The sequence below is a fragment of the Palaemon carinicauda genome, chromosome 26 (genome assembly GCF_036898095.1).
Source record: "Palaemon carinicauda isolate YSFRI2023 chromosome 26, ASM3689809v2, whole genome shotgun sequence".
In the NCBI taxonomy this organism is placed as follows: Eukaryota; Metazoa; Arthropoda; class Malacostraca; order Decapoda; family Palaemonidae; genus Palaemon; species Palaemon carinicauda.
Window position 1 is genome coordinate 74,279,892 of NC_090750.1, and position 27,500 is coordinate 74,307,391.

A 27,500-nucleotide genomic window follows, 5' to 3' on the forward strand; every position below is an offset into this window, starting at 1 on the left:
ATACTTGAAGCATTAAGACATAAGAAACCACATTACAGTATCTTATATTCCTTCGAAGGTCAATAACACAGGCATTTTCTCTCTCTCTCTCTCTCTCTCTCTCTCTCTCTCTCCTCTCTCTCTCTCAAATATGAACCCTCTAACCACTTTCTCTCACGGAACCTATTCATTCTCTTCCATACCCTAATCACTTTACAACTTCCCTGGAATTCAGATTGTTTTACGACACGAAGATTCGATGCCTTTTTCTTCTTTCAACGCGAGGAATGTAACAGATGGTATTCATTGGCTACATACAATAATACTGTAGTGCTGTGTAATTAGTAAATATAAATAACTTGCCAGTTACTGCGATTCAAAATACAGATTTATTCAAATAAATCGGTGTTGCAAATATGGCTATGAGCGTTAGCTAAATTTAAACAAATAATAGGGTTTGTTATTGGAATTCAGAATATGCTCTCAGCGAACACCCTGAATTAAACGAAATAAATGAGCATTTAGTAGAATTCAAAACAAGGTTTCGAGCATACATATATATATATATATATATACACTGTGTACATATGTATGTATGTATATATATATGTATAGTATATATATATATATATATATGTATGTTTTTATATATATGCATATGTATATATATATGTACACACACACATATATAGATATATATATATATATATATATATGCAAACATACATATATATATATATGTGTGTGTGGTGTGTGTGTGTGTGTAGCCAGACACTTGCTATTTACTATAGGGGAGAAGTAAGCCAGACGTTTGCAGTGAGATAATAGGTTCAATGAAATTCGCTGCCAGAGTGGTAAAGGGGCATCACGAAAAAACCTTGTTTAATATGGTATCGTTAATATCAACTGGAATTACTCACTCTAAAGGGGAAAATATACATATAGATATGTGTATAGGTGTGTGAGTATTCGTGTGTGGCGCACATGTGTGTGGTCGCCTTGGGTACGAGTTACATTTCCATCACGCAACAAAGACATCACCTATTTACTATTCTTCCAATTATTTCGTGGACTTTTACTTGGAGAATCTCCTAGCAGCTTTCTACTTTATTCAATTCTCTTTAGATTAGAGAGTTCCAAAGCTGAAAATTTCCATTTTGTTACCATTCCCATCATAACAAGTAATGATTTTTTCCTGCTACAGTACACAGAAAAAACCTTGCAATTCTAGTTTTTTTTTAATAACTTGCACGAGAGGCGATTAATTTAGTACAAACAGGTCATAAAATACAAGTAACAAATGAGCCTTTATTCATATATTAATTTTTGTGGAGTTAGTCATGTATTAGCTAATATTAACCTATTCTTTAACTAATAAATAGAGCAAAATTTATTTGACTAATCCTCAAGTTCGGGACCTCACAGATGAATCAATCTGAGTTTTACTTGTAAAAAAACAATTTTACAATTTAAACGCTGGTTTTTATAAATACAAATAAAGTCTATTTTGAATATCAAACTATACTAATTAAAGCCTGCGACTACTAACGAAGGTGAATTTAAGCACGAGGCTATTACAAGAAGGGAGCCAACTTTAACTTACAAAAGCTTCCAACGATTATATTAAACCACTTACATATTTAAAAGAGAAACATAAGGAGTCAGCTTTTCTTCAGAGAAACCCTTTTATAAATTGAAATTTTCTGAATCAGCTTTACTCCAAAATATAGACAAGTAAAAGTTTGTCTTGTGTAAAAAAAAAAAAAGTAATTTTATCCCACTTTAGCTTCTTTCTACATTCAATTTCTTATAGAATCCATTAAAGTCTATACAAAGCTCTCTCTCTCTCTCTCTCTCTCTCTCTCTCTCTCACAGACACACACACATACACACAAAATCATTAAAAATAACACGGTAACTGAGCAACGTTGATTACTCACAATGACATTCACATCCAAATCATTAATTAGAATGAAGCTTTCTATGACCCTTATCTTCGTTTCTGCAATAACAACGGGAAATATCAAATTTCGAATTACCCAAAAGCAAACCAAATTAGAATACTCACCCAAACAGGCAACATATAAAATATATATTAAAAAGAATTACGGGATAGATAAATCAACAAGACAAAAAGATAACCTTCAAATGAAGAAAGAAAAAGATACTCGAAGACTAGTGATGAAATCGCTCAGAGGAAGAATATTTAATATATGGGGAGAAAATTAGAAAGGAGCAGACGACACGTTCCCAAGATCATGTGGGTGAAATCATCTGTAGTCAATAATAGCATCGAATGCAAATAAGTCTCTCTCTTTACTTCGCGCAGTTACAGACACACGAACACACACACACGTGGTCTTCTGATATTTGCCGACTAATTACAGCTCTCAACAGGTGACTGTCACTCCTTGACAACCAAAGACAATTTTCACATATCATACGGCTCAGGGATTTAAGAACCACTACTTCTGTAGCCTTAGAACATAAGCTACTTACAACTCAGATATCTATGGAAAGACTAATAAAGGGATTAACACAGAGACAGAAAAAAGTAACATGGATACGAGAGCTAACTAAAATAAAGGATATTCTAACCACTACTTTTGTAGCATTGGACCATAAGCTACTTACAACTCGAGATCTATGGAAAGACTAATAAAGGGATTAACACAGAGACAGAAAAAAGCAACGTGGATACGAGAGCAAACTAAAATAAAAGATATTCTAACCACTACTTTTGTAGCATAGGAACATAAGCTAGTTAAGACTCAAAATCTATGGAAAGAATAATAAAGAAATTATCACTAAAAGGCAGAAAAAGAGCAACATGAATACGAGAGCAAACTAAAGTAGAGGATATTTTAGCAACGTGTAAGAAAAAGAAATGGTCGTGGGCAAAACATATGGCTATGGGATTTAAGAACCGCTACTCTTGTTCATAAATTACCTGAATATCTATATCGCAGCATAGACAGTGGCTTCGAATATATATATATATATATATATATATATATATACTGTATATATAATTCATATTCGTAATGTAGTGTAGAGCATTTCTATCACATAAAATACCCTAAATTCCCAACCATAATTCATTGGTTTAGATTTCATTGACTCCAAATTTCTTTATACCTATCGTTAAAATAATTATCCTTCATTACATCCATACCTGTTGGCATGCCGTGATGAAGTTATAGGCCTATAAACAAGCATCCTAGTCGCCAGTGAAAACTTAGGCCTACCACACTTTTTCTCTTTGAGCCGTCATGAAGAACCGATTTTAATTGAGACTTGGTGGAAATCACTTGAGCCTGATATATGCAATTAGTGGAATATGATTTCTAAAAGCTAGAGGCCGTTTTAGCATATGGCTTACCCAATCATGAATCATTTTGTTTTAATAATCAAATACATGATTTTTTTATGAAATGAATGGAGGGGAACGTCTATTTGATCAGGACAATTTAATAACGCGAAGCAACATTAAATTCAGATGTTAATAATACCAATGATAATAATTATTATAATACTATCATTATTTATATATAAAATACTAACTCAGCAGAATTGATTTTACAGACAGTTTCTCAATAAAATCAATTCTGCTGAACCAGCCACTTTACCCAATAGAACGTGTAAGAAGGGAAGTATTATTTTGGATGATAATAATAATAATAACAATAATAATAATAATAATAATAATTAATGAAAAAACACAATTACTTTCACCAGCATGGCTTTTCACCTTGAAGTCAATCAAATGAGACTTCAATATAAATTAACTGAACTCTCAAGAAAATAAAAACGTGAATAATCATTGTTCACGATGTTACAGTCTTTGACACTGGCAGTGAAAATGAAGCCAGATGGCAACACAAAAACATACGCACGCATGGACAAACTCGAGAAAGTAACCAAATGCTCAATGTGAAGATAAAAACATGATGTCCCTCTGAACATATGAGAGAGAGAGAGAGAGAGAGAGAGAGAGAGAGAGATCGTTACGAAACTATGTAATCAAGCATATAGATTTTGATGGTTGATGAAGTCTTGGCGAGAGAGAGAGAGAGAGAGAGAGAGAGAGAGAGAAATCGTTACGAAACTATGTAATCAAGCATATAAATTTTGATGGTTGGTGAAGACGAGAGAGAGAGAGAGAGAGAGAGAGAGAGAGAAAATTGTTACGAAACTAATCAAGCTTATAGATTTTAGTGGTTGATGAAGAGAGAGAGAGAGAGAGAGAGAGAGAGAGAGAGAGAGAGATCGTTACGAAACTATGTAATCAAGCATATAGATTTTGATGGTTGATGAAGTCTTGGCGAGAGAGAGAGAGAGAGAGAGAGAGAGAGAGAGAGAGAAATCGTTACGAAACTATGTAATCAAGCATATAGATTTTGATGGTTGATGAAGTCTTGGCGAGAGAGAGAGAGAGAGAGAGAGAGAGAGAGAGAATCGTTAAGGAACTATGTAATCAAGCATATAGATTTTGATGGGTAATGAAGTCTCAGAGAGAGAGAGAGAGAGAGAGAGAGAGAGAGAGAGAACTCGTTACGAAACTATGTAATCAAGCATATAAATTTTGATGGTTGGTGAAGACAAGAGAGAGAGAGAGAGAGAGAGAGAGAGAGAGAAATTGTTACGAAACTAATCAAGCTTATAGATTTTAGTGGTTGATGAAGAGAGAGAGAGAGAGAGAGAGAGAGAGAGAGAGAGATCGTTACGAAACTATGTAATCAAACATGCAGATTTTGATGGTTGATGAAGTCTCGGGGAGAGAGGAGAGAGAGAGAGAGAGAGAGAGAGAGAGAGATCGTTACGAAACTATGTAATCAGGCATATAGATTTTGATGGTTGATGAAGTCTCGGAGAGAGAGAGAGAGAGAGAGAGAGAGAGAGAGAGAGAAAAATCGTTACGAAACTATGTAATCAAGCATATAGATTTTGATGGTTGATGGTTGGTGAAGACGAGAGAGAGAGAGAGAGAGAGAGAGAGAGAGAGAGAGGGGGGGGGAAATCGTTATGAAACTATGTAATCAAACATACAGATTTTGTTGGCTAATGAAGTCTCAAATTTCATAAAACAAAAACCTAACACGGGGTGAATTGGGCGAGTATATTGTTATTCAATTACAACAAAACTCTTAAAATCCTTTTTCCTCTGTGTATTAAGTTCTATACTATACATGCTTGAACCTCACTAGAAATATAGTAAAGAAAAAAAACTAACACACTAAACACAAATATATGCTATTACAAGTGTATATAAATTTGCTTAACTATTCTTAATAAGAGAGAGAGAGAGAGAGAGAGAGAGAGAGAGAGAGAGAGAGAACCCTATACATTCGGCATGAGGTTGAATGTAATCGGCATGCAATAATAAAGGCAACAATAACACAAAGACATTGCTGCAACTTCGTAAGGGTTCAAAAGCAGTGCTTGCCTGCTTTCTTTCCTTCCATGACGTCATTAATGCGATGGTGCATTTCCTGAAGGAAATGTAATGCACGATCATTTCGCCGGTTAATTTCCCTTTCCATTTCCTTTCGGTAAAAGCAAAGAACGTGGAATACATTTACATGAAAGCAAGGCATCTCTCTCTCTCTCTCTCTCTCTCTCTCTCTCTCTCTTTCTTTCTCTCTCTCTCTCTCTCATATTATATACATACAAATACAGTACATACATACATACATACATACATACATACATACACACATATATATATGTATATACATACATGTATATATATATATATATATATATATATGCTCATGCAACAATGCGCGTGTCTGTATGACTCCTGAACCCTACTTTCAGATGTCTGCTAACACACCCAAACTCCAACTTGGATTATAAGGGTCATTCCTGATCACAAAGGGTTAATCTTGGTTACGTCTTCATTGGGGGGGGGGGGGGTAAATGAGAATATTGTAATTCCCTTGCATTCTTCTGGCCTGATTGTCCATAACTGTTTATAACCGATCGAATGTTGTTTACACAAACATATATTCTTGTTGAACATTCTTCAAAGGATGAAATAAACATAGTTAAGTTGAATGAAAGAATGTAGATATCAGATACAGACTGTTAATGCCTAAACAAGGTAGTCTCCTAAGTTACACGTCTCAGATAATACGTGTTTTACCACCAAACAAGCTGAGTTTAAACTATTCTTTGCTGCAGATGATTACCTTTTAAATAATACTTAAACCCATGTATAACTGGCAGTCCACAACGCAACAGGTTAAGATATCGTGACCTGAACAAGGAACAGACAATAGAGCTCACGTATAGACAGGCGATATTAGTCAATTTTAACAACGGGAGAAAGTGTACGTGACGCACGCCCGTGTGTACAGCTGTTCGTTCCCTACCGTTTTCACAAAAGCCCTCAGGGCAGCAAAAGGAAAAATGCACGTAAGAGATTTCCAGTTAGGTACAAAAATACCAATTGCCTTTAAGGCTGAAGTCGTTCAAGGAAAGTGAAAACGTATTGTTGGTAGAGTGTTTCATAAATACTACAGGATAAAAATTGTAATTAATTACACAGAAAATGCCACAATCAATTGACAATAATAATACAAAAACTTACCTTTACTATTATTTTTAAAAATGTAACCTCAAAATCATGATTTCATAAATACTACAGGATAAAAATTGTAATTAATAACAGAGAAAATGCCACAATCAATTGACAATAATAATAAAAAACTTACTTTTACTATTATTTTTGAAAATGTAACCTTAAAAACACTATTTCATAAATACTACAGGATAAAAATTGTAGTTAATCACAGAGAAATTGCCACAATCAATTGACAATAATAATAAAAAACTTACTTCTATCATTTTTAAGAATGTAACCTTAAAATCACGATTTCATAAATAATACAGGATAAAAATTGTTGTTAATTCAGAGAGAAATTGCCACAATTAATTGACAATACTAATAAAAAACTTACTTTTACTATTATTTTCAAGAATGTAACCTTGAAATCACGATTTCATAAATACTACAGGATAAAAATTGTAATTAATTCAGAGAGAAATTGCCACGATAAATTGACAATAATAATAAGAAACTTACTTTTACTATTATTTTTAAGAATGTAACCTTAAAATCACGATTTTATAAATACTACAGGATAAAAATTGCAATTAAATCAAGAGAGAAATTGCCACAATCAATTGACAATAATAATAAAAAACTTACTTTTACTAGTATCTTTAAGAATGTAACCTTAAAATCACAATTTCATAAATTCTACAGGATAAAAATTGCAATTAATTCAGAGAGAAATTGCTACAATCAATTAACAATAATAATAAAAAACTTACTTTTACTATTATTTTCAAGAATGTAACCTTAAAATAACGATTGCATAAATACTACAAGATAAAAATTGTAGTTACTTCTGAGAAAAATTGCCACAATCAATTGACAATAACAATAAAAATAAAACTTGCTTTTACTATTATTTTCTAAAAATGTAACCTTAAAAACACTATTTCATAAATACTACAGGATAAAAATTCTAATTTCAGAGAAAAATTGCCACAACCAATTAAAAGTAATAATTAAGAAATTTACCATATTATTTTTAAGAATGTAACATTAAAAAACTGTACCTCCCTTAAAATACATTTAAGCCAATAAAACACATATTAAAAAGGAAAAGTTTCAAATGCAAACAAATAGTACTAAACACTTACGCCTACACGAAACGCTGAGACTACCAATGAAATTCAACAGTGACCACGCCAGAAAAACCACAAATCTCAGAGCCATTAATCAAGCAGACAACTTGAAATTGTTGGTAATGGCATACGATTACTACAGGTAGGTTGAACAAAAGTCTGGTTAGAGACGGTCTGACAAAATACCTTTCTGATTTAGAGTCTTTAAAGGACAAAGCGAAGTCAACAAATTTATCTGCAGATAGTTTGCCTTTAACTTGAACTACTCTCTCTCTCTCGCAGGACATGTACAGTTGGCTTCATTAATACCGGTATACTAACGTCTTAACTTCAGGTGAAGTGTACTGGAATTAACGAAGACAACTGTACTATGCTTTACTTACTTTACTTTGATGGCTGTTTTTCCGGTCCCATACAGCAGGGGAACCCCACTCTCTACAGGACCTCCACTGTCGTTTTACCTTGTTCGTTCAGAGTATTTAACAATTCATATCACGTATTGTTCATTTACTGTTAAATCGTCACTGTTGTATGACTGTTGAAATAAGAAAGTCTTCAGTTTCCTCTTGAAAGCCTTATGCTAGCGGTATTTTTAGATTTATTTCAGAAGCAGGTCTTCTGAAAACTAACTTTTATAAAGACATCTTATCTTTTATGGTTTTAAATAAATTGAATGTCCTTTTATTCCTCATTTATAATAAAAGATATCGGCACCAATGACCGATGTCAGGATGCAAAAAACTCAAAAGTAATCAAGTGCTCTCTCTCTCTCTCATATACACGTAAAAATTGAACACACATTCACACATTCCAATTATAAACGATGTTAGTCCTGAAAGATGCCGGATATCGAGGAAAACAATAGAAGTATTCAAATCCAAAAAATATAAGGCAATACCACGGATAGTAAATTGTGTGTGTGTGTGTGTGTGTGTGTGTGTGAGAGAGAGAGAGAGAGAGAGAGAGAGAGAGAGAGAGAGCGTTTAACTTGTGACCTATCTCACGACAAAGGTAGGCTAGCCGCAAACGTTATGCTTGACATATGTTACAGACTAGTAAACACAACTCCATACCTGCGGATATATTTCTAACAACTTACGTACATACAGCCTACCGTGTGTGTATATATATATATATATATATATGTATATATATATATATATATATACATATATGTATATATATATATATGTATATATATATATATATATCGTGTCTATCTACCTACCTATATATACTATATATATACATATATATATATATATATATATATCCCAGTAACATTGAAACTTTAACCGCTGACTGGTAAATAAAAATGTTTACATGTACAAACACGCACACACGCACACACATACGTTATATGTAAATATATATATATATATATATACACACACACATATATATATATATATATATATCCCTGTGGAAATAACTTCCACCTGAATGGACATTTCAAGACGTGAGAAGTCGCTTTTAGTGAATGTTGATGCTGGTCCTAATTTCGAACTTTTTTTCATAATCTCTACCTCTTACACAATAACTGCTTAAGTGTAGTCTGTCACGTAAATACATACATACACACATCATATTTTCACGACCATACATGCGTGTGCTTTATGTGTACACTAGAACTGTTAATGAATCATTACCAAACCAATTGTTATCAAATGGCAAATATAAAAATAATGAGGTAGCGTTATACGTATATACAGAATTGTAAGAGCACCCAACCCTCTCTCTCTCTCTCTCTCTCCACCTCTGTAAAATAAGACGTCTGAAGATGCGCCTCGCTCAAGGAAGCCAAAGTCCGCGGTGTACATAGCAGGCCGTTAACGGGAATCCCGCACATATACCGTGAGAAAGTTTATGCATATTGACTTGTAGGAAAAAGAAAAAAGGGGAGAATTTCTATTTAACCATGGCCATGTATATGGGCTAGAACAAAAAGATTTCATATATTCTATTGATATTAGTAATAGGTATGGTATTCATAGGGCACTAAAATACAGTAGAGAAGAAAATGTGATTAGGTTAAAAAAACAGCCTATGCATATAACTTGGAGATACAATCTAGCTGCATAAATACTATTATTTTCTTGTATGTGGTTTCTGTGATATTTTTATTGGTCAGGTGAGTCATCCAACTCTTTGATATTCTTAAAAAAAATCAAACATAGTAAAGTTTAAAATAGTCTTCCTAGTGTAACTACATAACCTGTTGACACTCGAGCCCTAAGCAATGAAAACGCAGATCGATTTAATACAGGATTAATAGAGTAATATATTAATCCTGGATTTATTATAAACACCGGGATCACTCAAATCTAGGAACTGTTCTTATTTTAAATACTTATATCATTATTATTATTACTAGTGAGCTACAACCCTAGGCTCCAACAGGGAAAAATAGCCCAGTGAGGAAAGGAAATTAGGAAATAACCTACAAGACAAGTAATCAACAATCAAAATAAAATATATCAAAAAACAGTGACAACATAAAAATAAATCTGTCATGTATAAATTATAAAAACTTTTAAAAAACAGGGGAAGAGAAATAAGACAGAATAGTGTACCCTCAAACTAGAGAACTCTATCCCAAGACAGTGGAAGACCATGGTACGGAGGCTATGGCACTACCCAAGACTAGAGAACCATAGCTAGACTCTTCCACCCTTACCAAGAGGAAAGTAGCCACTGAACAATTACAGTGCAGTAATCTTTAACCTATTCTTTCCCGTTGAGAAAATGCACTGTCACTTTATAGCAATTAAAAATATCATTTGTGTTGCAGTTATAAGCTTCTTCTAGAAGTTCCAAGTTATGTACCAAAGATAATGGTTAAATTAAGTTATCGAGTTAATTACAATCACGTGTAAAGGTGTCACCTCACCAAGAGAGAGAGAGAGAGAGAGAGAGAGAGAGAGAGAGAGAGAGAGAGAAAGCCTATAATAATGGAGCGTTATTTTCTCCGGTTAATCCAAACCATAAAAGAGCTTTTGATGCTGCATCGCTTTAAAATTTGTTTCAACAACTGTTCTTTTAAACATGAATCTCCGTTTGGAATGATTTGTGGAGTGCGAGTCTCTCTCTCTCTCTCTCTCTCTCTCTCTCTCTCTCTCTCTATATATATATATATATATATATATGTATATATATATATATATATGTGTGTGAGTGTGTGTGTGTATATAAACTTTAAAAAAAAGCTTCAAATGGCAATAACTTCTCCATCTACAGAATTTTTTTGAGATGAATCTGATAGTACCTGTTCTTTTCCATCCTCCTTGAGGACCCATCACAGCCAACTAAACCCCTGTCCAGACGACAGTACAAAAATTAACATAACTACCGCTACAAATGTAAACTGAAATCGTCAAACTCCGCATTGCAAGTTACCTGATTAATTACGCTTCCATTTTATCGGTTTGAGTTTCAATCACAATAACGAATCTAAGAAGAATAGAAGAAATAACATTTGTATTTACGTTTTTCTTGTGTAGGATTTACATTTGGGAAAACGAAGTCCTGTTATCATCATGAAATACGCATGCACGAGTGCACAAACCTCGTTCACCCATGTGTAGGGTAAATGTATATCGTAAATCACGGCCAAATTGAATATTACCCCCTTGGAAATATCAACTGACAACGATAAACAACGTATCTCTCTCTCTCTCCAATGGCAACTCAAGTCTTTTATTTAGGTCCAAGAATTGAACCCTTTATTGTACGTTGTAGCATTATAATCAGTAAGGAGGATATGAAGATTGAAACAAACATTGAAAAAAAATTCCTATACATATATCTATGCGTCAATACATGCAAGTACATACAGCATCAATATGCACAGTCTCTTGCATCATCCGAACTAAGTCAAACCCTATCTTCACTCGGACCTCTATGTCGTGACAAGAAACATTCTCTTCAACACTTATCTTTCTGCTCCGAGAGAGACTATCAAAATTTGGTGACTGTGTCCACTACGCCAAGTATCACCTAGATATCTCGTGAATGAAAGTGCTAGTGACAGGCTGGGGAAATTATTGGCATTAATGAATATTACACTCTTGGGTCTTCGGTCTTATTACAGCTTGCTTTTTTCTTCTATGACATTTAATTTTGGAGTCTTCATTCTTTCGAGAACTGTCGAAATAAGTGCCGTTAGTAATCAATATACTGACTATCATTAATCTTGCTTGAGGGTACACTTGGGCACATAATTCTATTTTTTTTCTCTTCCTCTTGTTTTTTTAAGCCTTCATAGTTTTTATATGAAAGACCTGTTTTAATGTTATAGCTGTTCTTAAAATGTTTTATTCTAATTGTTCATTACATCTCATGTGGTTTACTTATTTCCTAGTTTCCTTTCCTCACTGGGCTACTTTTCGCTCTTGGGGCCCTTTGTATTATAGCATCCTGCTTTTCCCACTAGGGTTATAAACTTGGCTAATATAATAATACTAATAAATAAATATTCATTTCCTAGTTTCCTTTTCTCACTGGGCTATTTTCCCTGTAGGAGCCCTTGGGCTTACATCATCCTATTTTTCCCACTAGACTCCGACTAGAGAGATAGCTTAGCTAATAATAATAATAATAATAATAATAATATGCTGAATGCACACTACATATAAAAAAATTGTACGTACAGGATAAAAATTAATAGAATAGCTTCCTGTTTCACCGTTGAAGTCTCCATTAATTTTCCTCTTCAAAGTAATAAAAAACCAGATTGACAGGTACAATCAATTTCAATCATATAAAAGAAGCCGACGCGACTCAATAGATAACCTTGAGATTTTGATTTACAGTAATATAGATAATTGGCTCTAAAACCCTGTGATTAAATGACATCGTAATTTCGTTCAATAATTGCATCGAGGAAGGAAGAAACTGCAATGACCAACATCTGTAAGATTTCTGTTTGTCATTTAATCATTAGTTTGCGCGTGTGGGTATAAACATGGTAATCACCTCCTCTGCCCAGAACAGCAAAATATTCCACAGTCCAAAGCTCCAGGAATAATATCATTAGCAAATTATAAAGTCCAAGAAGATATGTTGTAGGGATTATAATTAAAGTATTAATGGTCAGAAGTATATTTTTTTAGAATTCCAAAGACTAGAGTCAAAATTGGTTGTTCACAGATGAACCATGATTAAATTGCAAACCCAGACCCACTTTAATATCTCTCTCTCTCTCTCTCTCTCTCTCTCTCTCTCTCTCGTCAGTCACATATATCCCGCTATAAGTCACCGTCTCTCTCTCTCTCTCTCTCTCTCTCTCTCTCTCTCTCTCTCTCTATGGATAACATCAGTCACATATAACCCACTATAAGTCACCGATCTTAAAACATATCCGAGTGAAACACAGAACATTGTTGTGTATTTCAGCCATCTGGTCATATTGAACCAAATGTAAGATATCATTAACAATCCCCTTTCCCTGAGTGGGTCGGTCCGTCGTGTGATAAAAGATCTCGATAACAACCGATGATTGACAAGCGGGAGGCGGGGCTTGTAGCAGATCTCAGGTCTCGTGGGTCATGTGATGAGTACGGTGTGTTGGATATAAAACGGAGAAACAAAAAGTTATCTATAAATTGTGACAGGGGTCGGTAGGTCAACCACGAAATGGAATGTGGTATAAAGGGAGAACTAGATATCGAAGTCTAGTTGATGTTCCGATTGCATTTATTGCTCATGAAATGAATGTAGTCAAAAGAGAATGGAAAAAAAGAAAGTTTGAAGGGATAATTACTTTGTAAGTGGAAATATAAAAATGTAACGTTGCCTTTAAAAATACTGTTGCTTACATCAAACGCAAATTTTTTAAGCAATTAAGTCGGTTTACTTTGTCCTACCAATTTCATAATCCTAGAGACATACGTATACAGAAAAGTTTGGCATTCTCCAGAGGATTTTCGAATGGCTAAGAAAACACGTGACCATGAGACTTCTTTCTTTTTACCAATGAACAGAGCAAAGCAGATGCGGAAAAATATATCCTTCTCCAACTCAAGCTCATTAAAAATGAAAGGTCGTGCAGAGAAAACTGACGTAATAAAATATACAAGTGTGCCAGCAGCAGGAAAGAAAGTCACCTGACAGCAGAATAAAGCATACAGGGATAAGGTTAGGAGATCAACTGATAGGAGAGAGAGAGAGAGAGAGAGAGAGAGAGAGAGAGAGAGAGAGAGATTCCACCTTATCCCAGGTGCAGACAAGATGAAGTACCCCACTTACGAGAATAAACAATCCAAACAGGAATGAGCAAGTCCAACGTAAATCTTGAAATGTCGCAGATTGTTTCCAAAGAATTGCATAGAATTTGGTCAAATATCCTCCGCTGTATCGGTAAGACAAAATCCATTTTTTTAAACACTATCAATAAACTTATTCCAAATTAATTTTTCGAAGTTACTAAAATTTGAGCTTAAAACCACAAGCAACATGCAATATTAATTCTGAACATAGGTGAATATTTTAACATCCAGCTACGGTATCTGTCATGAAGACTTAAAAGCAACCACATTTAGTCCTCTTTATTTCATGATAGCTATAAAAGAAAACTATAAAACATTCTGAAGTTGATTATTTCTATCATAGTACCAGGAATATCGTGCGAACTTGCAAATTAGACATCTTGGAAAAAAGAGTGTGTGAGAGAGAGAGAGAGAGAGAGAGAGAGAGAGAGAGAGAGAGAGAGAGAATGTAACTAAATCATTATTAGCACAAGGAAAATATTAATAAACCAAGTCACACCAATTGCACGATTAAACTCCTGCTGAAGCTACTTTAAATAAAGTTGATAGGAATTTTAGATGATGTCACAATTACTTAATTAAATATTGATCGACATTCAAATGTCTCATGGTGACAATGATATACCAATCACTGCCCCTTGACTTCAATAGTTAATGAGTTTACCGAAAAGAGCAATCTATCAAACAAGTCTCATATAAAATGTAAAATGGCAAGAATTTCTCGCTTGTGGTGAAAATTCATTGAATTATAAGAAATTATATCAAGACGAAACACCGCTATAAAAACTTTGCTCTTTTACCTGAAAAGGTCACACGACACATTAGAATTTATTGCGATTAGTTTACGATACAAGTGAACGGGATTGTCATTTGCCCTCAGGTCGTACATCGATATCGGACATGACGTGTTACCTCGCACAACTTTGCTTTCTTATTGATGTCCATTTCCAAACATTTACCTCACTGTCTGTAAATATACACACACACACACACACACACACACACACATATATATATATATATATATATATGTTCGTGTATGTTGGTATGGATTCCCATAACTCAAACAACAATATTCAATGAAATATGTCAAATAAATAAAGGAGAGAGTCAAGAGAGTTTGGATTTTATGTGTGTGAAGCTAAATATATATATATATATATATATATATATATATATATATATATATATATATATATATATATATATATATATATATATTTAGCTATATATATACATATACATATATATATATATATATATATATATATATATATATATATATATATATATATATAATCATCATAAACTTGTTGCCTCAGACAAATACAATGACATCGTCACCTGAATATGTTTTTAACCAAGTAAGCAGAAGCGACCGCCATCAAAACTTAACAGCCTACCAGAGGGATCAACCACGTTCTAGGTGGCTGTGGATCAACCGACAATGCCTAACCATAAAAACAGAAATCAACTTAAAATGACCAACTCACACAACATGTCTGGCGGGGGAAGAATCGGCCGACGATGACCTGACGTGTTTTCTCATCTTCGTCACAAGAAAATCCAGCGTGGACATCTTTGACACCTGTCCAGAGCCATCTCCTCCAGCGTTTCTCGAGTCTTTCATCCTCATTCCGTTCGGTTTATGTTTTGGAGTGTTCGGAAAGAGCTTCGATTTGTTATCACTTTACTTATGAATAAGTGTTGTCGAAGTTGCAATTAATGTTGAAACGACGCAAACTTTTCCTAAGGCGAGTGAGTATCATTCATTGGAACAGTCTTTCGGTGTAATGTGAAATAAATGACTATCCTCTTTCTTGTTTTTTTTTCTTTTATCTTATTCTTATGGTTGATCTTTGGGTAGCAATCTTAATGCCTCATATGCAACTAATCTACTTCCTTCGGATTTGAGGAAGATATTACTTCAATATTAGGACTATTTCTTTACCAATGTTGCTTTTGGGTGTTTAGCAACATTTGCATTATGACTCTTCTCTTTCCGATAAAATTCATATGGTTCTGCATCAAATACATTTAGTTCCATATCACATTTGATTTTAGGACTTTGAACCAATTAATCTTAAATGTTATCAGTATTTCACAAGCACTAATTAATAAAGAAGATAAAGATTCAGTCACATTGTTCACAAAATATGTTCGTAGCACAGAAACTAAGGACTTCCAAGAAACCAATCACTTGTCAGGAGAAGAACCCATCTACAGAAGGACCAACCTCGAAGCACCGCCGACCGTCAGACTACTAAACATTCGCCGTAAGTTCCCGTAACACGTGGCGCTCCGAACAATGTCAAGCAGCACGCGCCTTAGCCCAAACTATCGTACCGCAAGGCGCACGTAAAGTTCTAAGGCGTTTTGTATTTTACGCAAAATTGTTTGCGAATCAGGAAACAAAGGCCCATTAACAGACAGGTGAAAATACATTATATAAGAAGAGTACACCAACTTATTCTTTAAGTTTCCTCAGCTTGTGCGTTGCCAAATATATAAGCAAATGATTCGTACTGTTGTATGTTACCTTGACATAGGTGTTCCGGAATAACCAGTATATTCATGAACAATAATTATCGCAGGTAAAAACAAGGGTACTAAACAGGATGTGTCATGGTTATCACTTCATTTTAATGACAAACGGATGCAGATAACGACTAGTGTTCTATATAACATAAGAATTAGGTCCCAACACCTGTCCTTACTCAAGAAAACCCCCAGTTAATAATGACCCCCTTTTCGTTAAACAATTTGTTTTACGCCTTAATTCACAGAACTGTAATTTCCTGAAAATTTAACAGCAAAAATCAAGGACAGTTTATAACCATGTAGGTCGATGGTTTTAGCATGGAGGCTGATAATGAATTAGGCCTATTAATGCTATAAAGCACTACGAATGTTATCCACACAAAAATGCTGCTCGATAGACCATCACTCAATGTTTTGTTATTTGGTTTACATTTCCGGGATGAAGTTGCTAACCTCACACCCTTCTCAGCCCTCGTTATAATCCACATCAATCAACTAACTTTCAGTTACATAATACACTGGCTAAAGTGTTCCAGCTTCTTCGAGGACCAAACCTGGGACCCCTTAAAACCACTAGACAACGATTACTGAATAGGTCTATAGACTACGCAACCCAGGAAGTGATTATGGACATTTTACATTTCATTCTTGTACTTATTCCATAAGTTTTGGAAACGAATATACCAAATAAAGGTTAAAGTTGAATTTCCAAAGACAACAAACAAATCTGTTATCACCAAAAATTGATATGATATTCTTCCAACAGGAATTAATATTGAACAAAAGGATCAGCATTCAACAAATATAAAGAAAGTAAGAGTAAGCTGATGAAGTTAAATGTGAAAAAAAAATTTCAAAAATCGAAAAACGGAAAAGAACCAATATAACAAAAGTATACACACTGACATACACGTGTAAACACACACACACACACACACACACACACACACACGCTAACGGTTAGGAAAAAAATATGAATGCTTTGGAAAATTAAAATAAGGCCCTCTGTGTGCATATATATATATATATATATATATATATATATATATATATATATATATATATATATATATATATATATGAGAGAGAGAGAGAGAGAGAGAGAGAGAGAGAGAGAGAGAGAGAGAGAGAGAGAGAGAGAGAGAAGCACGGTAAGGACGAGAAGACGATGGATTGCCGAACTACGAAAGTTTGCGGGTGTGGACTGGCATAAAAAGACCATAAACAAACACAAGTAGAAGGGCATGCTTTAACAGTGGACTAAACTGATGATGATCATGACATATATATATATATATATATATATATATATATATATATATATATATAGAGAGAGAGAGAGAGAGAGAGAGAGAGAGAGAGAGAGAGAGAGAGAGAGAGAGAGAGAGAGAGAGAGAGTTCTCAGTATTACCATACAAGCTCTATTGAAGTATACATAAATGAAATTCACCTTCTCAAGATTGGATGAAACCCCTCGCATACCCGACTATGCCGAACCCACATCGACTAAGACAGGATACGTTTCTCTTCCTGTTAATTTTCTTCCCACCAGACCGTTAAATGACGAAGTACTACAAACATTTCCCAAATTCTCTCTCTCTCTCTCAGCTAAGATACGTTCCCCATTATAATGTAAGTAATAACAAACATGAGAGACTATATAATACAAATGAATAAAACAAACCAATTAGGAAACAAGAAAAAAACCACAAGCATTTGGTTAGCTTTTACGTCTGGCAGTCCCTTTACGGAACGACGGCACCCGCATCACAATCTGGACAAGAAATATAGCTTACAAAATCACAGCGACAAAGGTCCTGCCCTTTCTGTTATCTACATTTTTTTACTAGTCTCGGTAAAATAATACTAGTTTGAAATTCTTTACTGCAGTATTGTCTGCGCATGCGTAAATAAACTAAAATCAGTATGATGTTATCGACTCTCAACCATAGAAGAGGCTGAAACCAAATCTAGTGTCTCAGGGATGGTGGGTTTGCACTTATCGGGGAACACATGTCCCCAGGCACAGTATTGAGGGGACCGTCAAATTGAAGTTGGGGAGACCTCTATTGTAAGGATAATTGGGTGCTTAATCCAAAAACTTGGAATAATTTAGTTTTAATAAAGATTGATTTCCTTCAATCTTTATTATGCCATATATATATATATATATATATATATATATATATATATATATATATATATATATATATATATATATACACACACACAAAACTAGCCTAGTGTTCTTAAAATACCATGACAGCCTTACCCTATAATTTTTATAACAATCGACCATTAAAAGATAAGCTTACCATACAATTAATGATAATGACTTTATATTAGGCTACCATAATGTTATTTCTAGGCAAAATATAGCTATCATAAAGATTAGTTTATAAGTTTAAAAAAAAATCCCAATAATAACATTTTAAATATTATACTGATTTTTTGTATTCTTACTAGAAAAATAACAATACGTGCTGAGCTATTATAGTATTTTAAAAAATATTAGGCCTTTAGATCTATGCTTGACTCGACACAGACAAACATATTGACTTCTTCCAAAGAAATATTAGCATAAAAACAATCTATTCAGCATCTAATAAAATAGGTTGATGTCTGCTTGAGTTACAAGTAATTTATGTGGATGAAACATTTTTATAAATATTGTAAAAGTATATGATAAGGCAAACAATATTGGGTTATATTTCATTGTAAGTTTTAAGCTTAAGTGCCTCGGTCTTGGTTAGTCTACCCACTATAGTCCATTTCTGTTAGCGATGCATATTTGCACCGACTCGCGGCGGTGCCCTTTTAGCTCGGAAAAGTTTCCGGATCGCTGATTGGTTGGACAAGATAATTTTAACCAATCAGCGATCAGGAAACTTTTCCGAGCTAAAGGGGCACCGCCGCGAGTCGGTGCAAATATGCATAACTAAAAGAAATGGACTATAGTTATCTGTCTGTGTTACATTCGGCTATTATACAAACGTAGATTATGTAAAGTCTTCATAAAAGGATTTCCCAATAATAGCAAAACAATAAGAGCAAATAAAAAAATAGCCATCATACATTACCAATAACAGGACAATACCATAGAGAATTAACATATATTACCATTCTTATTATTATTAATACTTGCTAAGCTACAGTCCTAGTTGGAAAAGCAGGATGCTATAAGCCCAGGGGCTCCAACAGGGAAAATAGCCCGGTGAAAAAAGGAAAAAAGGAAAAATAAAATATTTTAAGAAGAGTAACTTTAAAATAAATATCTCCTATATATACTTTAACAAAACAAGAGGAAGAGAAATTAGATAGAATAGTGGCCGAGTGTACCCTTAAGCAAGAGAACTCTAACCCAAGACAGTGGAAGGCCATGGTACAGAGGCTATGGCACTACCCAAGACTAGAGAACAATGGTTTGATTTTGGAGTGTCCTTCTCCTAGAAGAGCTGCTTAACATAGCTACAGAGTCTCTTCTACCCTTACCAAGAGGAAAGTGGCCACTGAACAATTACAGTGCTGTAATCCCTTGAGTGAAGAAGGTGTATGAGGATAGAGGAGAATATGTAAAGAATAGGCCAGACTATTCGGTTTATGTGTAGGCAAAGATAAAATGAACCGTGACCAGAGAGAATGATCCAATGTAGTATTGCCTGGCCAGTCAAAAGATGCCGTAACTCTCTAGTGGTAGTATATCAACGGGTTGCTGGTGCCCTGGCCAACATATGATCAGGGCCCAACCTCTCTCCACCCAAGAGAGGACAGGGGAGGGCCATGTAATGACTGTTGATGACTCAGCAGGTAGACCTATAGCTACTCCAAACTCGCTAACCCTAAGCTCACAAGGGTGGTGAGGTTGCAGACGCTACAAGAAACCATCGAGCTTGAGCGGGTCTAGAACCCAGGTCCGACAGATCACCAGGTTAGCTACAACTCAAAAAGCTATGGAAAGAATAATGGTTAGATTACTACCAAGAGACTGAAAAGGAAAAGGAGCAACATGTATACGAGGACAAACTAAAGTAGAGGATATTCTAACGTGAAAAAAAAAAAAAAAAATAACAATGGCAGATAATAGATGGACAAAAAGAATAACAGAATGGGTCTCTAGAGATTGCAAAAAAAAAAAGAGAAGAGCAGGGGAAGGTAGAGAAGACAATGGATTGACGAGCTAGGAAAATTTTCCGATACAGACGAGTGGCATAGAAAGCCCATACACATATGGGAGTAGGTCATGTCTGCAAGTTTTGTCCTGCAATGGACTAAATACGGCTGCTGATACATATACATACATACATACATACATACACACACACACACACACACACATATATATATATATATATATATATATATATATATATATATATATATATATATATATATATATATAGGCTGACTATGCCAATAAATTACAGTATTTAAGGAAAGAAGTGGGTTGGGGGACGTGCTATTCAATGCAGTAGGGAGGGGAGGTTGAAAATTAGTAAAAGTTGGAAGCCACTGGATTATGGTGCACTCTTATTTCATTTACGGTTCCATCCTCACATCCTAATTAATAATTCAACCCATTTGAACAAAGTTCCTTTGCAACACCTATATACACCAGGACCTTCAAATTTCTCTCTAAAATAAAAGAAAATTTTCGGGGAAATGGAGAGATGATGTTTGTGACCTTTGCCATAAAAAATAAAATAATAAAAATAACAATAACAATAATAACAATATTGAATGAATGAAAAAGATTCAAATGACAAGAGTGGACTGGAACTGGATATGTTGGAAAATCCAGCAGGCAGCAGAGATGGTGGTATGAACTATGAATACAGAGACCACTAATCCAAAGAATAAACTGGTAGACAAACAAAACTCTTAACTATACTTTATCGCAACTGATTTCTGAACAAGTTTTATGCCATGAATAATACATGGCAATCATGATACAATGATAGTGGTTGATACCAGAAATAAATGTAGATTTAGAGAGTCGCGATCCCGAAACCGTCCAATAACCTATGTTGTTGGGGTATTAAAGCCAACACTTGTTGTTGGCACGGGCCTTTCCCTTGGTTGGCCCGTAGGTAGTTATAACCTATTCCATACGCAGTACCGATAAGAATAATTTCATAATATATCGATATTTCAAATTTCTATATGATTTTTAAATTATAAAATCCTCAAAATTTCAACTTTATTCCAGATTTAATGAAAATTATACATTTATCAAAAGAATATATTCTCACTAAGGGCTTTAATTATTTTTATAACTGATTGTATAAGCATTTTGTCCCTAAAATCAAGGGCTAATTTGCTTCTGCGCGAATTGCTCGGAATAAGCAGAGGAGATCCCGTCTTTCATTTATAGACGCTTTAAATACTGACAATAAAACCAGTTAGATCAAAGCCATAGATGAAGCAATAAATAGGTTCAAGGAAGAGTTCCACAACTAGAAAGAAAGATTAGAAAATAGCTAGGTGAGTTTGCACAAGTCTGTTAACAGCCAGCCGCCTAACTTATTGTACCCTAAAGAAAGAGAACTCTAACCCAAGACAGCGGAAGAGCTTGCTACAGAGGCCATGGCACTACCCAAGACTAGAAAACAATGGTCTGATTTTGGAGTCTCCCTATCCTAGAAGAGCTGCTTACCATAGCTAGAGTCTCTTCTGCCCTATTCCTGGGCTAGTCATATTTTAGTGTACCTTATAATACAGTCACAGTTATAGAAAACGAATGCACGTGACCGTCAGAAAACGGGAAACGAATAAAGGATGAATCTTGAAGGGGTGACTATAAAATAAATCAGTTAAACCTTTATCCAAATAGATGGGATCAGGCCAGTTTAATCTATAGAATAAAACTATTCTATCTTTAATTTCCGCTGTAAAGAACGTATGCAATACGCAGTATGGAGAACAATGCAAGAATAACCCTGAGAGAGGAAGAAAAATAGTATTTGCCGTACAGACATTAGAGAGAAAATTATTATGCTACTTTATTGTCACTGGAACAATTCCACATCATATAACAATTTGATCTTATTCAAAAAAAATTTTGATTCGCCCTTCAAATAGCAGGTTTTTATCTTTTCAATAAGTTGAAGGTGACTATGACAGATGAATTTTTTTTTACAATTAGCAGCATGAGATAACTCAAACAGTACCTATTTCAAACATATTTCGTTCTAATTGAAAAATCTCCATTACGTCATTTACTACTTGAGAGAGAGAGAGAGAGAGAGAGAGAGAGAGAGAGAGAGAGAGAGAGAGAGAGAGAGAGATTCTTTATAAACAACAATCTTTGCCTTCTTATCAATGCCCAGAGAACAAACTCAAGGTGCTACAAGTATTTACATAGAATTGCATATCCTGGCAATACATATGCAATACATAGCCAAACATGAACGGCTGTACAGCATAAATATGTGTACAAGAGTAATCATGATATCGATAAAAACAACAACAACAATTTATAATAATAATAATAATAATAATAATAATAATAATAATAAACAATAATCATCATCATCATCATTATTATTATTATTATTATTACTATTATTATTATTATCATTATTATTATTATTACTATTATTATTATTATCATTATTATTATTATTATCATTATTATTGTTATAATGGGAAAAGATCCAAGGTAATATTCATGTATAAACACAATTTCACTCTTTTGATACTGTTACACACACATTACTGAGGAACTGTTTTTTTTTTTTTTCACTTTTAGGCCCATTTAATTATCAATTATTTACTAAATATGATTAAAAATATAAAAAAAAATAAAAATCCGTACACTGGTGATGCCGTTTTTCGAATACATCACTATGAACATGGCTTCCGAATCTTCATTTACATAAGGAATGTTATACAACTAGCAATTACCATTTCCCCTTATAATAATATTATTATTATTATTACTATCCAATCTACAACCCTAGTTGGAAAAGTAAGATGCTATAAGCCCAGGGGCTCCAACTGGGAAAAATAGCCCAGTGAGGAAAGGAAATAAGGAAATAAATGAATGAAGAGAACAAATTACCAATAAATCATTCTAAAATAAGTAACAACGTCAAAACAGACATGTCATATATAAACTATTAACAACATCAAAAAATAATAACATACCACGCTAAGTACAGAGTTATTTCCTTGAGGCTATAAAGTCTAACTTATAAAACGATTCTAAGGCGAGAAATGTGAATATAAAAACTGATATAACTTTTTCACATATATCTACCAATCTAGAAGAAAGTAACATAGCCTCTGTATTATGGTCTTCCACTGTCTTGGGTTAGAATTCTCTTGCTTGAGAGTACACTCTGGCACACTGTTCTATCTTATATATTATTTCTCTTCCTCTTGTTTTGTCAAAGTTTTTATAGTTTATGAAGTGATATTTATTTTAATATTGTTGCTCTTCTTAAAATATTCTATTTTTCCTTGTTCCCTTTCCTCACTGAGCTATTTTCCCTGTTGGAGCCCCTGGACTTACAGCACCCCTGCTTTTCCAACTAGGGTTGTAGCTTAGGAAGTAGTAATAATAATAATAATAATAATTATAATAACAATAACAATAATAATAATAATGATAATAATAATAATAATAATAATAATAACAATAATAATAATAATAATAATAATAATAATAGATTATAATATATCTGAACGAGAAGATCGTCAACTTACAAACATTCGGAGATACAAAAAGAAATCCAACTGAAATTATAAATCTCAGACGTTCTATCAAAACTTCATAATGAAATACTGTAATAAAACATTATTATGTAATTCAATACAGTAGGCAAGATGACATTTGCAGTATGAAACGGGACTATTTGTTGACTTTTGCAGCTAAAAATCACTGGCATGGGAGTCAGGTGAAGTCTAGCCTAGGACAAAATGTAACGAAATTCGACTTGCAAAAAAAAAAAAAAAAAAAAAAAAAAAAAAAAAAACAGACTCTTGGAACCAGCTAAGTTTGTAAGTTGAGCACTAAATATTTTGTTAAAAACAAAAGAAAAACAAAACCATCTTGGAACCAGCAAAGTTTGTAAGTTGAGCACTAAATATTTTGTTTAAAAAAAAGAAAAAAAAAAAAACCATCTTGGAACCAGCAAAGTTTGTAAGTTGAGCACTAAATATTTTGTTTAAAAAAAAAAGAAAAAAAAAACCATCTTGGAACCAGCAAAGTTTGTAAGTTGAGCACTAAATATTTAAAAAAAAAAAAAGAAAAGAAAAAAAAAACCATCTTGGAACCAGCAAAGTTTGTAAGTTGAGCACTAAATATTTTGTTAAAAAAAAAAAAGAAAAAAAAAAACCATCTTGGAACCAGCAAGTTTGTAAGTTGAGCACTAAATATTTTGTTAAAAAAAAAGAAAAAAAAAACCATCTTGGAACCAGCAAAGTTTGTAAGTTGAGCACTAAATATTTTGTTAAAAAAAAAAAAGAAAAAAAAACCCATCTTGGAACCAGCAAAGTTTGTAAGTTGAGCACTAAATATTTTGTTAAAAAAAAAAAAGAAAAAAAAAACCATCTTGGAACCAGCAAAGTTTGTAAGTTGAGCACTAAATATTTTGTAACCATAGACAACTGAATCAATACGATTATAAGTGAGGTCTGAAAAAAAGACATTAATAATTGAAAAGTGACAAACATGCCAAATATCAAAGCACCTTTAGTAACGACAATGTTTGCCTTGAAAAGGCAATAAATAAAGACATATGTAAAAAAAAAAAAAAAAATAGCAGATCTAACCATGACTGAAATGCCAAGGTCAATCGCAGTGCTTTGAGGGGTAACCTCGAGATCTCCGCAGGAAATGATAAGAAAAAACGGAGAGGAAATAATAAAAATAAGGGTTATGAGGTGGCATGAGAATGCTATCATCAAGAAGGGATGACCTGTTGCCTTGGTTAATCAGTGATGACAGAAATGACTATTTCAATAAACGTTATCATTATCTTAAAGTGTGAAATGATGGCTACAACTACAGTTACCTTAACTAATTCTGTTGTTATTACAACTTACTAATAAGTCAAATATTAATGATATTAATCATTGTTAACGTTTTAAGAGTAAAAAATGCGGATGTCTTTCTTTCTAATTTTAGGAAGAAATTTGGAATGACCGAACTTTTCATGTATTTTGAATATGATATTCAATTACTCAAATTATTATTATCATCATTATCATTATTATTATTATTATTATTATTATTATTATTATTATTATTATTACTATTATTATTATTACAAGCTAGACTATAACCCTAGTTGGAAAAGCAAGATGATATAAGCCCAATGGCTCTAACAGGAAAAAAATAGTCCACTGAGGAAAGGAAATAAGGAAACAAATGAACTACAAGAGAAGAATAAACAGTCTAAATAAAATATTTAAAGAAAAGTACGAATATTAAATCAGATCCTTCACATATAAAATATAAAAACTTCAAAAAAAGAAAGGAAGAAAAATAAGAAAGAACAACATGCCCGAGTGTACACCCAAGCAAGAGAACTCTAAATCAAGACCGTGGAAGGCCATGGTACAGAAACTATGGTACTACTCGAGATTTTGATTTTGGAGTGTCCTCCTAGAAGAGCTGCTTACCATAGCTTGAGTCTCTTCTACCCTTACCAAGAGGAACGTAGCCAATGAACAATTACATTGCAGTAGTTAACCACTTGAGCGAAGAAGAATTGTTTGGTAATCTCAGTGTATGAGGAAAAAGGGGAATGTGTCAAGAATACGCCAGACTATTCGATGTATGTGTAGGCAAAGAAAAAATGATCCGTAATCACAGAGAGGGGTCCAATGCAGTACTGTCTGGCCAGTGAAAGGATCCAATAACTCTCTAAAGCGGTAGTGCCCTAACCAACCTATTACCTATTAGGACAACGTTTCGCAAAGAATATAGGCTCTGCTATAAAAAATAACTGTGTTAATTCTCACAATCTATTAAATTCAGATTCTCCCAGACGTACCATCCTCTACATAGTTCAGTACTAGGTATACAGCTAATTCTAAGTCTTGCTTTCTCCATCATAAAACTCGAAGTTTTACTCCAGATTGTAGAATGACCTTAACTTGACGGGAAACGGTGGACCTTAAGAAGTTGAATCTTGAACAGGCTGGCATAATTCTCTCATAGTTTATAAATGGCATATTCATTTCAACGTTGTTACCGATCTTAAAATATCTTATATTTTATTGATTACCTCTCACATTTTCTTTTTTTTTATTTATTTTCTTTTCAAACTGGAGCCCTAGGTCTTGTAGTATCCGTTTTTTTCAACTAAGACTGTAGCTTAGCTAATATTAATAATAATAATAATAATAATAATAATATGCTATGAAGTTCAGTAAATACATTTTGTCTTTTCTTCAATTCCTAATACAGACAATACGTTCATTAGCTATCTTTGAGAAGAGGAAAAATGCCCTAAAGCTTATTACAACAGGAATTAAGTTAATTTGATATCTGGGGCAAATTTCAAAAATATTTTGTAGTGCCTCTTAGTTCGCAGAATTTCAATGCTTGAATAACAATACTGAGTTAAGGTTGATATATCTTACATTACAAATATCCTTGATCAGAAACAATGATATAACTACTACTACTAAAACTACTACTACTACTACTAATAATAATAATAATAATAATAATAATAATAATGATAATAATAATAAATAATAATAAAAACAATAACAATAATAACAATAATAATAAAAATAACAATAATAATAACAAAAAGAATAACATACTACTACTACTACTACAACTAAGAAGAAGAAGAAGAAGAAGAAGAAAATGATGATGATGAAATCTGATTGTCCCGAATGTTATTGGATTTTCAATCTCCAATGAAATCGCGCAGACCTCAACGTTTTTAATCTAAGGTAGTTCCCACTTCTCTATTAACTTTTTTCTTTCAATTTACAGAAAAGCGTTACTTCCGGTTTCAGATTTTTTTTCGACAGAATTTGCACATTAAA

General features: G+C 33.5%; 1 protein-coding gene across 3 annotated transcripts in view; it reads right to left on the bottom strand.

Moving 5' to 3' along the window:
- mwh (multiple wing hairs) overlaps nucleotides 1-27,500 on the bottom strand; it is a 321,568-nt gene that overhangs the window by 47,505 nt on the left and 246,563 nt on the right. The window contains exon 1 of one of the 3 annotated variants that reach the window (XM_068349763.1): nucleotides 15,440-16,194. The exons of the other annotated variants lie outside the window; for them this stretch is intronic. Coding sequence (XP_068205864.1) covers nucleotides 15,440-15,582 — 143 coding nt within the window. The 5' untranslated portion in view covers nucleotides 15,583-16,194. Of the gene's footprint in view, nucleotides 1-15,439; nucleotides 16,195-27,500 lie in introns of those variants that run through there. 3 annotated transcript variants of the gene reach the window in all.